Source organism: Epinephelus fuscoguttatus, linkage group LG15 (assembly GCF_011397635.1).
Source record: "Epinephelus fuscoguttatus linkage group LG15, E.fuscoguttatus.final_Chr_v1".
NCBI classification, from domain to species: Eukaryota; Metazoa; Chordata; class Actinopteri; order Perciformes; family Serranidae; genus Epinephelus; species Epinephelus fuscoguttatus.
In genome coordinates, this window is record NC_064766.1 from 29,794,339 (window position 1) to 29,808,316 (window position 13,978).

General features: G+C 42.1%; 1 protein-coding gene across 1 annotated transcript in view; it reads right to left on the minus strand.

Moving 5' to 3' along the window:
• Positions 1 to 2,051: 2,051 nt before the first annotated feature.
• Positions 2,052 to 13,978, minus strand: part of LOC125902700 (cyclic AMP-responsive element-binding protein 3-like protein 3-B) — a 28,764-nt gene continuing 16,837 nt past the window's right edge. Inside the window, exons 5-10 of the mRNA XM_049599238.1 lie at positions 12,705 to 12,815; positions 12,349 to 12,455; positions 8,383 to 8,451; positions 3,136 to 3,220; positions 2,716 to 2,809; positions 2,052 to 2,624 (exon numbers count right to left, since the gene is read on the minus strand). Coding sequence (XP_049455195.1) covers positions 2,512 to 2,624; positions 2,716 to 2,809; positions 3,136 to 3,220; positions 8,383 to 8,451; positions 12,349 to 12,455; positions 12,705 to 12,815 — 579 coding nt within the window. The 3' untranslated portion in view covers positions 2,052 to 2,511. The remainder of the gene's footprint in view (positions 2,625 to 2,715; positions 2,810 to 3,135; positions 3,221 to 8,382; positions 8,452 to 12,348; positions 12,456 to 12,704; positions 12,816 to 13,978) is intronic.

The window sequence follows — 13,978 nt, forward strand, 5'->3', positions numbered from 1 at the left end:
ACATGTAACCCAAATCTAGCCGATTTAATTTTGAAATTGATTAAATGTAATTTTCGCCATTGCAGATGGCGTGCGGTATGTTATTCAATCACGTATGGAAAGTCAACAGTAATTAAAATATGTTTATCTCCATTTTTTGGACATGGTCTCTACATAGCCGTATAATTGATGACGTCTACACTTTGGCTATGGTTAGACGTCTACCAAATTTTCACTGACAGCCCAAATTCAGCCGTGATTTAGCCTAGACGTCGGGTCTTCATGTAGATGGCTATTAGACGTTTTTTAAACCAAAAAATGCTTGCTGGGAGCTCTCTCAATGTCACAGTTAAGACGGCAGGCAGCGAAGAGTTATGCTAGTCAGCAGAATGAAGCGTCTAGATAAACTCAGGGCTACTGCTCAACCTCAAGAGAAGGCCATGTTTGTTGTCTTGTGGTGAGGACTGCAATAATGTCATTGTTAGCCTTGCCATCCGCCAGAAGTTAGTTACTAATAATGAGCCAAGCTGAAATGAATGTTAATAAGCCAGCATGTTCTCAACTATGGTTCGGAGCCGGTAAGCTGTCACTAAGAGAGCTAACAGCTAGCTGCTAGTTTGGTTAGCATGGTAATACTGACGCTAATTTTGGCTAGGCAAAAACAAGAGTAAACCATGACAACAAAATGTACGGAAAAGCGGAACATCCATCTCTTAGGAGGGACTTTTAGGTGACCAAAACATGACAACTTTCATGAAGTAAAAACACACTGAAATAGCTGAGCTACGGCTAGGCCAATAATCCATGAACCTGGGTCACGTCATGGTTTTGTCACTTAACCACTGTTATCGCTGAGTGTGGTAGCAACTAATTCTGTAGGCTTATAACCTCTAAATGGGTAAGTAATATGAAAATATACTCCCCATACAGTCGTCATGAAGAGGGAATTAGCTATGAAAGCCAAATCCATTTTTGTACCAGGCTGTAAACATGTTTATTTCTGCTGTAAATTTGGGTATTTTAGCATGGAGGTTGATGGGGATTAACTTGCCTATGGAGTCTCAAGTGGTCATTTGAAGAGCAGCATTTTTTTTTTTTTTTTTTTTGCACTTCTACGTTGGCTTCATTTTTCATCCCTGGTGGTTGCTGCTTGTGGCAGACAGCTGCACTATGAAAGCGAGGCTTACAGGGAACCAATCTAAATGCTGATGGTGTCATTATTCTACAACCATTACATTATGTGATTCATTCATTCTCCATAACCGCTTATCCTCTTGAGGGTCGCAGTGGAGCTGGAGCCTATTCCAGCTGACACTGGGCGAGAGGCGGGGTACACCCTGGACAGGTCACCAGACTATCACAGGGCTGACACATAGAGACAGACAACCATTCACGCTCACATTCACACCTACGGACAATTTAGAGTCACCAATTAACCTGCATGTCTTTGTACTGGGGAGGAAGCCGGAGTACCTGCAGAAAACCTACGCTGACACAGCCAGAACACGCAAACTCTACACAGAAGGGCTCCCAAAAGTAGGCTCAGTTTCACAGCTGCCCTTAGACTTTGTCATCATTCTTTAGCTACTACATTGTGCAGTTAACATTTACTTCATAATTTTAAGTTAAAGCAAAACTTGTCTTTTTCCACTTTAAATGACCCCAAGTTTTGCAACATTTCTCTTTGACCCCACTTGAGAGAGACACTCCAAACAGAGACAAAAATTATATTTCCACAAATATAATAACCACAAAAACTTTTGCTCTAAAACTGAGATATACCTACTAGTTTAAAAACTAAAGCCCACTTTCCCACATTGACAGCTGGCATGAAAGTGAAGCTTATTATGATATTTTTTAATGAAATGATAAGTCATCCAGCCTCTTTTGCTGATAATTATTTTTGGGGACCAAATTTATTTTCTCACATGTTGCCTTATTACTTTTGGGATGCAAATCTGTTCCAGACTGGACACATGGCACTACTGAAAGAAACAAATCCCTTCAGGCGCTTCCAAAATTCACTGGAGTAAACACTTTAATTCACTTGTGCTTTGTCAGCGTTGCACTGAACTGTTACAAAATGCAAATCATTCTGGAAAAAGGTTTTCAACATATACATCAAAAGTAAATAAAATACAGCAGTGAATGTACATTTGTAGTGCTTTGCAGATCATGGATCTTGCAGTAGTGTATACGGTATATAATACATGCTCCACCAGGTCCCTGGGGCTCTGTTTTCCAAAGCAAAATGAAAAATTATATCTGTTTTGACGACCTCCTCACAGACCTTAAATATTTGAAATACTATACTATACTATACTATAACGCCTCACTCAGTCTCTGCGGTGAGAAAACAGATGCTGAAAAGCAATTAAACTGCTCATTGTCATGCTGCAGTTGCAAGCAAGCCCGCTTTCCTTTGCTACATCTTTCCTCCTGGGGGTCCCAAGGAGATCAGTGATGGTCCCGGTGCCTGTGATCCTGGTGCTGAGAGGATGGGAAATCAACCATGGGGAAATCTGTCCAGGGTCAGAGCTTCTCCATCAGCCTGTACAGTGCTTCAAAGCCCCTGGAGACGGAGAAGAGAGGGGGAGGAGGGACGTCTCGCACTTCATCTATCGTCTGCAGGGAGCGGGAAGGCACTGAGGGGCAGAGATGTGGTGGAGGAGAAGTGTGAGTGTGTGCTTGTGTCTGTGTTACAGAGAGAGAGAAAGTGTGAGTGTGAGTACACACCTTTGCTCTGTGTGTAGTCTCCCTGGCTGGGCTGGCTGTAGGGGTCTGGCTGAAGATTTGAGGAAATGAGCAGAGAGAAGGAGAGGAGCAAAACCTGGACACGAACAAAGACAGTGGGAGCGAAACAGGCCAGGCACAGACGACACAGGCCAGAGGGAAATTACAGAGAGCACAGGGGAAAGAAGAAATTGAGTTATGTTCATACAATTCGCACAAAAGATGAGCGCAACATTCTTGATTATAATCTTGAAGGAAATCAGAGCGTTAGTAAACAGTGGAGCGCAGGCAGTGGTTTAATGATGTGCTCAGGCGCTGTGGTGTGTATATACTGTGTATGCTATGTATATATTATTTAGCTGTTGCAGATTATGCTGTCTGAGTTCAGTGGTGTGAATCAATGTAATGTGTTATACATCTCACCAAGATGCAGGTCCCTCTGTGTGTTGTTTTACTGGGGCTGTTTGGAAGGAGGGCCTGTAGCCGGCTTAGCTGCTCCAGCAAATCTCTGCAACACAAATACAGACATGAAATATAGGCACCATTGTTTCAGCGTCTGTGATCAGTGGCAACTAAAGCAACAAAAAGAGGTGCAGACACGTGGCAGGGAGGTGCAGGCACACAGCCTCCTCCCACGTTCTGTTTCAATTCATCGCTCTGCCAGCATCAGGAAAAAAGGCAGAATAATGAGATGGAAGAGGAAGCAAAGTCTGAGAACACTGTGTGAAGTGTTAAAACTGGATGGGCTTTGTGTCCTGGTGATTTAACACTAAGCTTCCTCAGTCCTGATTTTAAACCTACTGGAAAGTAACAAGGTTGTCAGCACCCGCAGAGGGACGGGCCGGGACAAAATCAATGAGGATCAATGGGACACAGACAGATGTACTCCAACGAACAGCTAAGGCAGAAAATACAAACTCATACCACCAATTTAGCCACATGAAAACCAAATATAGAGTGAGATGAAATGGAAAATTAAAAGAGAAACTGAGACATTAAAATATCCAAGGCTCCATTTAATTATTGTGTTTGAGATTAGGCCCAAAATTGAGTTCATGACACTGTGAGGATTGATGGATGCTTGTGGAATTGTTTTTTTTCTGCAGCAGCTGGCTCTAGAGCTTAAAGGGACAGTTCACCCTCAAATCAAAATACACATTTTTCCTCTAGGACTCATTCCTGCTCAATGTTAGATATGTATACAGACAGAGATAGAGCTCTCTGTTTACACTCTGCGTTCATTTCGTCTGTATTTGTGCGTGTTATCTGAACGCTCATGGATACAGATGAAATGGAGTGGTACCACCAGAGATCATGTGGGCAGTGGAGCATAGTTTAAGCAAGATAAGACCATGGGACACGACAAAGACATTTAAAAAGTGGTAGAAGTGAACAAATCAGTAATATAGTGAAAACAACTATCTACCCACATGTCGCAATGTATTTATTGGCCACACAGAATATTTCCGTCTTCAACGCTGCCTCTGTTAAAGGGGGAAATATAGCCTCCACCACTGGGACCTCGTTTTGACCTCTATTGGCTGTATCTATGCCACCATGAAGGGCACGTGGAAGGTGTGAGTTCCAGAGTGTTGGAGATATCAGCTGTAGAGATGTCGGCCTTCTCTCGAATATAATGGAGCTAGATGGCACTCGATTTGTGGTGCTTAGAGCCCCAAAAATAAATTTGAAAAACTCAACAGCAATGTCTCTTTACAGAAATCATGACCCAGTTACTCAAGACAATCCACAGACCTTGTTGTGAGCAGTTTCATGTAGGAACTATTTTCTTTCTACTGAACTTCACCCACCAACCGTATCACTACACAAAAGGAAGCATGCATCTACTCATGACAGCATGAGATGTAAACATTAATAGTGTCTTCCTCAGTTGAGCTGCAGTCTTAACTAGCTCCACAGTGCTAGGTGAGCTAGCAGTAAATGTAAACAGGTCCTTCTGAGCAGTGATTTGGTTGGTGCGTGTAGTTTTAAAGAGAAAGAAAATAGTTCCTACATGAAACTGCTCACAACTAGGTCGGTAGATTATCTTGAGTAACTGGGTCATGATGCCTTGCTCAAGGGCATCTCTGCAACGCCCAGGGGGTGAACTGGCACCTCTCCAGCTACCACTTCACACTCCATATTTGGTCCAGACAGGGACTTGAGCCGGCAACCCTCTGGTTCCCAACTCACGTCCCTATGGACTGAGCTACTGCGGCCCAAGAGACATTGCTGTTGAATTTTTCATGTGTATTTCAATGTAGAGAAATGTCAAGTCAATGTGGATGTTTTGCCTTCACTTTAACCTTCAGTCTTTTAGCTCCATATTATGCATGTAACCATCAAGAGCACGTGTTTGACCCCTTTTACAGGGTATTTAATTAATTGATAAGCTACAGCTGACACAATCTGACAGTGGTAGTTTATCATTTTTAGATGGCAAAATATTTCTTTAAGTCACTAAAGAATAATGACAACAGTAAATACTTCCAGCCTCTCAAATTCAGCCCGTTCTCATTCGTAGAGCATCAAACACTGTCGCTCTGTAACAGCCTTCAGTGGGTGATATCGATATCAAAGGCATGGCGGGAGGTTGGAGGGGCGAATGGGTCACACAAACCGGACTTTCACCCAGGAGACCACAGTTTGTGTCCCGTGTTAAACCAAAAGTCAGTGTTGTTTAAACGTCACATTACGCAATTTACATACCCTCATCATGATCTGACATCGCTCATATGATGTATTTATGTCACATTACGTTACATTATCCTTTTTCTAAACCTTACCGAGTAGTTTTGTTGTCTAAGCCTAACCATGACCGTTTCACAACATTAACCACGAGTCACAATGTGTTTCAGCTGTGTGTCACATAGATACTTTAAGGGTGTCCAAGGCATTGGTATTTGATGTTCTAGGAATTAGAACAGGCTGAATAACTCTTGCTATGCTGTTTAAATCACTGTAAATTGAAAATATCCTCCTGAGACTGAACCTTTGTTTGGTATGCATTTTTAATTTCTCCTAGCTATTTGAGGACCCAATACGTTTAAAAAAGGAAACACTGTCAGTGATAATAAAGTTCCAATGTCCTCAGACGAGATGATAATAAAGTCTTAATGTCTTCAAACGAGTACCTCCTTACTAGTAGTATCTTAAGCCTAGTTCGCATTACACGATTTTTACTGCGATTTTGACATTGCAGAGGATCTTGAGAGCCACCTTGGGTCGGAGGTGAGTCAGCAGATAGTCTTCCACGACGAGTCCTCGTGTGTGGGACGAGCAAGTCGCCCCCTCGTCTGCGACTGGGACTGGATATCTGGCATGCTAGAAAACTGGAAAAGTGTGACACGTCTGACAGAGAGCATCAGCCAATGAGAGGTGGGACACGTCCTACGTCAGCACGCAGGAGGACAGAAGAAATGTGAGGAGGACAAGCTGCAAGGTTGCCACTTGCCAGGTCCGTTTATTAGCCACGACTTTGGGCATGTTTCTAAAGTGGAGTTGCTTGTTTGGGCTTGCTCTCTAAACGTCACCTTCCTCTATATATATATCCGTCTAATAAGTTATTTAAACGCATGATAGTTGCTTCTTTTGGGCCCTGGTTGCTTGTTTCTCTCCCAAGATCTGGCAACATTGACAAGCTGGCAAGCAACGACAACAATGGCGCGTCCACAGGATCAGGGGAAGTGCGTTGTGTTTGGACCCAGGCCCTGTGGAGGTAGATCTGATTCAACACTGGGAAGAATATCCATGCCTTTACGATGTGTCGTCTCTAGGGCTGTAGTCAACCAAAGAAAATCTTGGTCGACTAAAGTTGCACATAATCTTCAACTAATCGATTAGTAGTGGGGGGAAAAAAAATCTGCACGTTATTTTTACTTCTGCGGTGGTGTGTCTGTGTCACTCACTAACTGCAGTTACACCTCCAGAACGCTAGTGGGCGGTGGAGGACTGTAAGTGCTGTAAAGTTTAGTTCAAATCAAACTTTATTTACATAGTTGATTAAAAACACACATTAAACACACATTAAACATGGCTTAATAGAGACCATTTCAAACACAAGTATGCAAATTGGCTTCACTATAAATCGCAGAACTGACAGACAAACACTTGTCTTTATCTGGACACATTTCCCCCACCAATACAACATGCTAACGTTATTAGCAACAAGCTCTGTTTCCACTGAGGGAAATGGTGTCAGAAACCTGAAACAGACACAGTGCTGCCAGGTGAGTAATGTGGGATTATCGTACCAGAGACTCAAAATTATCGTATTTTGAGGGAAATTATCGTACATCCGTCATAACCAAAATAACAATCCTACTGATGCCCTATAGGCAATTTTCATTTTCATTTTCATTTTCGTTGCTTCTGTTTTTCCACTTCTTCTTCTGTTTTGAATCTCATTCTCGCTTGACTTCCTGACGGGTCCTAGCGCCTCGTGGGGCGGGTACAGCTGACCATTCAGCCAATCATGCTCATTGTTCAGAGACAAACGTTACCTGTATCTCATGCTAAGCAAAGTGCGATTGGCTGGAAACATGTCACATGGGAACAGATGACTTCAGGGCTCACAAAAAAACTCTGGCATACTGATTACAACCACACATTCATGAATGAATTATCGTACATTTGGGGTTTTTGGGATTATTGATCCTACACAGGGCCAAATTATCGTACAAATACGATAATTATCGTACACCTGGCAACGCTGAACAGATAGGAGGTCTGCGTCACCGTGACGCTGAGAGCAAGGGTGGGCGAGTCCAACTTTCTGTCAACAACGGGGGTGTTTTGAAAACACCCCCACTTTCACAGGTAACTTAGTCTATCCCTCTGCCGCAGGAAATAATGGATTAATCCTGGAAAGCTGTTGATGTAGCACTTTTCTCCTTATGAAAGTAACACGGCGATTATTCGATTAATGAGAATTTGGTTGGACGAGAGCATAGCGACCAAATAAACGACTGTTTGACCAGGAGATTACAGCTCTAGTCGTCTCCAAGTTAAAAAACGTAGTTTGGTGATATCACTGCGTTATCTGGGGCTCTGTCGGCAAGGGCTCGGTGGAGAAATCTTGTGATGGGCACACAGGTCGTAACGCAGTTGGCGAGACTCCCTCTGACAGAAACACACGTCGCCAGGTATGAACACTCAAAATATTACAATAGTCTCCGTGACGCAAAATCAGGGTGGAAAACGTGCAAAGTCAACGAGTGTTTAGCTTCTTACTGTTGCTAAAACTGGTCAAATTTGTTGCCATATCAAACTACCAACATTATTAATTATACAACAAGTTTCAACCATTACATGTGATCAGGTTTTGGACCTTGTCCACTTTTGTGTCAGGATCAGCTGCAGACTGACTTGGCAAAGATGGCTGCCATCTTGTTTTTACATGGATTAGTGTATTGTGCTCTTACTACCACTAGATGGCACAGAAAAGTGTCCATGAACAAGGACAACATGTCTAAGTTAAGAAGAATGAAGTATAAGGTCAAGTAAACCCAAAATGTGATGTCCTCGTATGAGGGCACACGGTCACAGGAGGATATTTGGATTTTAGACTGTTGGTCCAACAAAACAAACCCTTTGAAGATGTCATTTTGGGTTTGGGGAAATTGATGGCCATTTTCCATTTCCATTTTCTCGGCTGATTTGGGGACTCACTTGTTGGTCTCCTCCAGCTGCTGGATCTTCCTCTGCAGCTTCAGGTTGTGAGCACTAGATGCAGACATCCTGCAGAAAGAGACAGAAGACAAAGAGAGGAGAAACGTTGATAAAGGCTATCGTATAAAACTGTGTTATGATGTCGTATTGTCTCCCTGCCAATATCCGTCTGCTGAGTGTTATCTCGCACCCCATTCTGTCATCCAGTGAATCCTCCCTCCCTCCCTCCCCACCTCCCCTCTTCTGCTGTCGCTGTTCTCTTTTAGTCACTGTGAGTCACGCTCCATTATGGTCCTCTGACTGGGCTGAACTACAACTGATAATGATACCATGTTGATACGCTCCGCTTGCAGCTGGCTTAATTATCAACAAATGCTGACTCTGCTCACTGGGAGTGACAATCTCATCACGAAACTTGTTGTCCAGAGGCAACGGAGCTTGTGTTTAAATGAGATGTTGATAGCAAACTATCAGATAGTTGTTGTTTTTTTTGTTTTTAAAAAAAAAAAAAAAAAGTCTGGTTGAACACACAAAAGTTTGTTTGGTGACTCTGAGGCCCGGCACACAATCAATCTTCTTTAATATTTGACAGAGGATATAAACATACAAACTGATCCCAAACTACAGATCTAATTAAAATTCATGTTTATTGATTCAGGTGAAAAACACCATGGTTTGTTGGTTTATAGATTACCACACACTGGCCACAGCTTGTCCATCTTTGGACTCTCACTTTATTCTACTCTCTCAGAGTTCAGATCCAACTTTGGGTCCTGGTACCTCCGCACAGTCTCAGATGACTCTGAGATGAATCACTGGTGGCAAGTTTTAGAGTCCAGTGGTGCAATCCTGTGAAGCTCAGCATCAATAAGATCAAGCAGTTGAACAAATACCCCGGAGAGGCTGATGAATAAACCCAGAGGCGTCTGACACACAGTTTCATGTGGGAATATTGCTGCATTGCTCTTTTCAAGGAGTCTTTTACCGTATAAATCCAACTACAAGCTTTTCCACTCTGCATTGTTTGCGGAGGAGTGATGGGGAGGGAGAGCCAACGTGGGGGAGGCAGGCAGGATTAACAAATTTGGTGACAAAGGCTGGCTATGTGATAGGACTCATTCTGCAGACCCTGGAGGTAGAAGAGGAAGAGGAGGAGGAGGAGGAGGACTAAACTGGGCTTCATCTTGGTAAAGCCTCCTGTCCCTCTTTTGTGAGATGGTGCATTTACACAGCATCTTCAACTTCTGCTAAATCCCCCCCTCTAGCTACAACACACACAGCAGCTCAGCGGCCCTTTTGTCCTGCTGGTGATCACACTATTCAGGGTTTTCTGTCCAGCTGACCACAGATCAGACAAAGGAAGCTGTCAGCTGTACTGATGTAACATTTTCTAATTGTTTTGGAAAACCATCACATCCTGAGACTGTTCACTGATTATATGTCAGTCCTTAGCTGCCTATTTTTTCACATGTATCGTAGGATTAGGGCTTTGAATGTCATCCATAACACGGACATTCAAATCCTAAATTATCATTCAAATGCTTTGCAGCTTTTTTTTCCAGGTCCATTTATTCTGTTTAAGCATGGTATTCCTGCACAATTGCAGATACGTATTAAGCTACACTAATATTATTAGTATTAAACTCTTTGTAGAATTAGATTCCAGTGGTGCCTGCGTAGGATTGTGTCTGACTCGTATGATCCAAATGTTTTCAATAAGTGTTGTACAGTTCAAAAGTCAAAATTTATTTTAAAAAATATTTTCTTTATCTAACAAAATAGTCTGCTTCAATCATTAATTGTTGGTATTTAGCCTTTCAAAAACAACATCTTCACTGAGGTCAGAAAACTGTTTGTTTGCTGCAGGATAGATCCATGCTTTCATGTTGTTGACACCAAATTCTGGTGTGGTCTTCTGCTGCTGTAGCCCATCTGCTTCAAGGTTGGACGTGTTGTTGGTTCAGAGATGGTCTTCTGCAGACCTTGGTTGGAACCAGTGGTTATTTGACTTCCCGTTGCCTTTCTATCATCTTGAACCAGTCTGGCCATTCTCCTCTGACCTCTGGCATCAACAAGACATTTTCACCCAGAGAACTGCTGCTCACTGGATATTTTCTCTTCTCCAGACCATCCTCTGTAAACACTAGAGATGGTTGTGTGTGAAAATCCCAGCAGATCAGCAGTTTCTGACAGACCAGCCCATCTGGCACCAACAACCATGCCACATTCAAAGTCACTTAAATCACCTTTCTTCCCCATTCTGATGCTCAGTTTGAACTTCAGCAGGTCGTTTTGACCATGTCTATACATGATTAGCTTTATACATTAACTAGCAGTTGTACAGGTGTACCTAATAAAGTGGTCAATGAGTGTATAGTGCCTTTGATTTGTTACACCAAACATGACCGAATCACCTTCTTCTATTAGTTCTAACTGATCATAGTCCACAACATGTTGTCATTACAATCAGGATAATAACAATTAGGGAACATTAACATGCTAAGGTGTGTAGCAATGTGCCTGAGGACATATGTTACCAAGCATGTATACATGTCTGGACAAGTATTGAGCACATTATACTCCCATAGCACTTTCATTTACCATCTTAATAACCCGATATGATGCTTGTGTGAGTGTTAGTAGTAGTGATTGACATTTTCATCTGTCGAACATGTCAGTTTTTAGAAATATCAGTGGAAAGTTAAAGTAAAACTCTACAGGGTCCTTGTGGTTTGCTTTGGGGAGCATCGGTGATAACTCCTTGTTATTTCTGTGATGTTTTGGTGCTGAATTCTCCAGATATCAATTAACTTTGTGTACAGCTCTGTGAAGCCTTTTTCTGTTGAAAAAGTTTGAGTTTCTGTTAGTATCTGATCTCTCTTTGTTTGTTCAACCATGACAGCTGCACTGCTCTCTGTTTTTTTCATTACCAAACAAACCACTTCTGTTGCTGTGAGCCTGAGGAGCTTATTCCAGGGAAGACTTTATAAACACCGCATATCAGTGAAAAAAGTTTTCATAAACTCCGCTTCATCAAAAATGATATGAAATACTAAAAACTGATATTTTTAAAAATGTAACCACACAATCCACGCAAAAGTTTGTTAAAGTGAATTAAGTGTATCATTATGGAGAGCTTCAGATCATAACGAATGCAGATAAAAGTTTGGTAACACTTTATTTGAAGGTATCTACATAAGAGTGACATGACATTGCTATAACTATGACATGACCTGGTCATGAACTTTTCATAAATGTTATGTACATGTTATAAACGTTCATGATTGCTGTCATTAAGTGTCATTTGGTTTTTGTAATGACAAGTTGACATTGTTTGGGTTGTCTTGATTACGACAACTTGATATTAATCAAAGTGACATTACCAGAAGATGTCTTTGTCATAACAACTTGACATTAAATTTGTTTGGGATGTCCTTATTATGACAACTTGACATTAACCAGGATGACATTACCAGAAGATGTCTTTGTCATAACAACTTCACATTAACAAGAAATGCACCTCTTTTTGTGTTTATGACAAGTTGACATAATGATTATTACTGTTATGACAAAGACATCTTCTGGTAATGTCATCCTGGTTAATGTAAAGTTGTCATAATAAGGACATCCCAAACAAATTTAATGTCAAGTTGTCATGACAAAGACATCTTCTGGTAATGTCACTTTGATTAATATCAAGTTAAGTCAACCCAAACAATGTCAACTTGTCATTACAAAAACCGAATGACACTTAATGACAGCAGTCATAAACGTTTATGACATGTACATAATGTTTATGACAAGTTCATGACAGTATCATGTCATAGTTATGACAGTGTCATGTCACCCTTATGTAGATAACTTCAAGTAAAGTGTTACAAGTTTAGTGTTAAAAGTTTAATTTTCTAGGCCAGTGCAGAGATTATGTTGTGTTGTGTGAGGACGCTGAGCGCAGCCGGCTCCTACCTTCCCTCCAGACTATCAACATATTCCCTCTTCTTCTTCCGGCTTTCTTGAGCCGAGTGCTTGTTGCGGATTTTCCGCCGGATCTTCTTCAAAACCCTCTCTTCAAACTTGTCAGGGTGATGAAACACATGGGAGGACAGGGACAAGAGAGAATGAAGAAGAAAAAGGGTAAGTGAGGGGAAACTGGGTTGGAGGGGGGCAACTGGCAGAGGCTGTGAAACTGGGGATACAGATTTAGATTTTGATGCATGCATGTGTGTGCCAGAGAGAGAGGAGGCAGTGAATGTGTATGGTGAGTGTGTGTGTGTGCAGACATCTGCCCTACATATGTGTAAGCGTGTGTCTTGCTCATGTACCTTGGACAGTGGCAGTTTGCTGGGTAAGTTCACCCCTTCTTTGGCCAGAAGCTTCTTCTCATCCTCATTAAGTACAAGCTCCTGCAGGGAATGCTGGGGGATGCGCTGTGCCTGTGAACCAGATGGACAGAATATTCCAGTTAAACTGACTCTCTGAGCAGGTCATAAAATTCTGATTATTTGGTGCAAAGGGTGCTCTCTTGCTGTCACATGGGGACAGGCCTCCACAAAAATGTCTCTTGTCAAAACTGGAGAAAATTCTTGATGAACTGTAGTCATGGTCAACAGCAAGACTGTATCTAAACATCCAATCCAACAAGTAGAATCCAAGTCTCTTTTACTGAGTCTTGTGCTCAGTACTTCCCAAACAGTCCTCTCCAACAGGGAACTAAATGAAAAGTGAAACTTAACAATGCTCTCTTCAAAGCCAGACTCCATTGACAAAAACAGTAATTCTACCTGACTGAACAGCAGCTGCTGGTGTTCTGCTGCCTCGTTTGTTTCTTTTGTTGTGTGTGTTATTATGTGACTTTGATGTTTTAAAGGTTTAGCTCACATTCACCAAAGTCACACAAGAACACAAACAAACAAACTGAGCGAGGCTGCGCTACACCAGCAGCTCCTGTGTTCAACATGGTCAAATTGCTGTTTTTGTCAATGGAGTCTAGCTTTGAAGACAGAATCGATAAGTATGTAGTTCACTGCCTTGTTGGAGAGGCTGTCTGTTTGTTGCAACACATTCTCACTCCGACCTCGTTACATAGTGACGTTTGGTCATGGACTTTCCACATCCAGGTACGATGTGAAACGGTACCCTGGGTGTGTTGGTTATTAACGTTCTGGGACACTTTGTCAAGTTCTGCCTGTTACATGCATTGTCTTCAGTCTCTTTCAAAATAAAAGCACTACAACCGTACAAGTTGACATTTGTTTTTCCCCAACAACTAACACACGGTTGGGTTTTGGAAAAAAGAACAGGGTTAGGCTTTATAATCTTACGATACCCAAACACCACTCTCCCGGATGAAAGTTGGTGTTTGTTGGACCCATCCACCACCCCTCCCGTCCACCCCATTTGGACTCTCGCTGCCTTAGCTTTCATTCATTCTTTCATTCGACGCCACTGACCAGCCGCGTATCATGCTCACGTTAAAGGACGGGGTTTTTTTGGTCAGTGTTTGATGCCCCGGGTGTGTTGGCTGTTGACGCTCTGGGACGCCGTGTCAAATTCTGCCTGTTACATTCATTGTCTTCTTTCAAAATACACTTCTGTT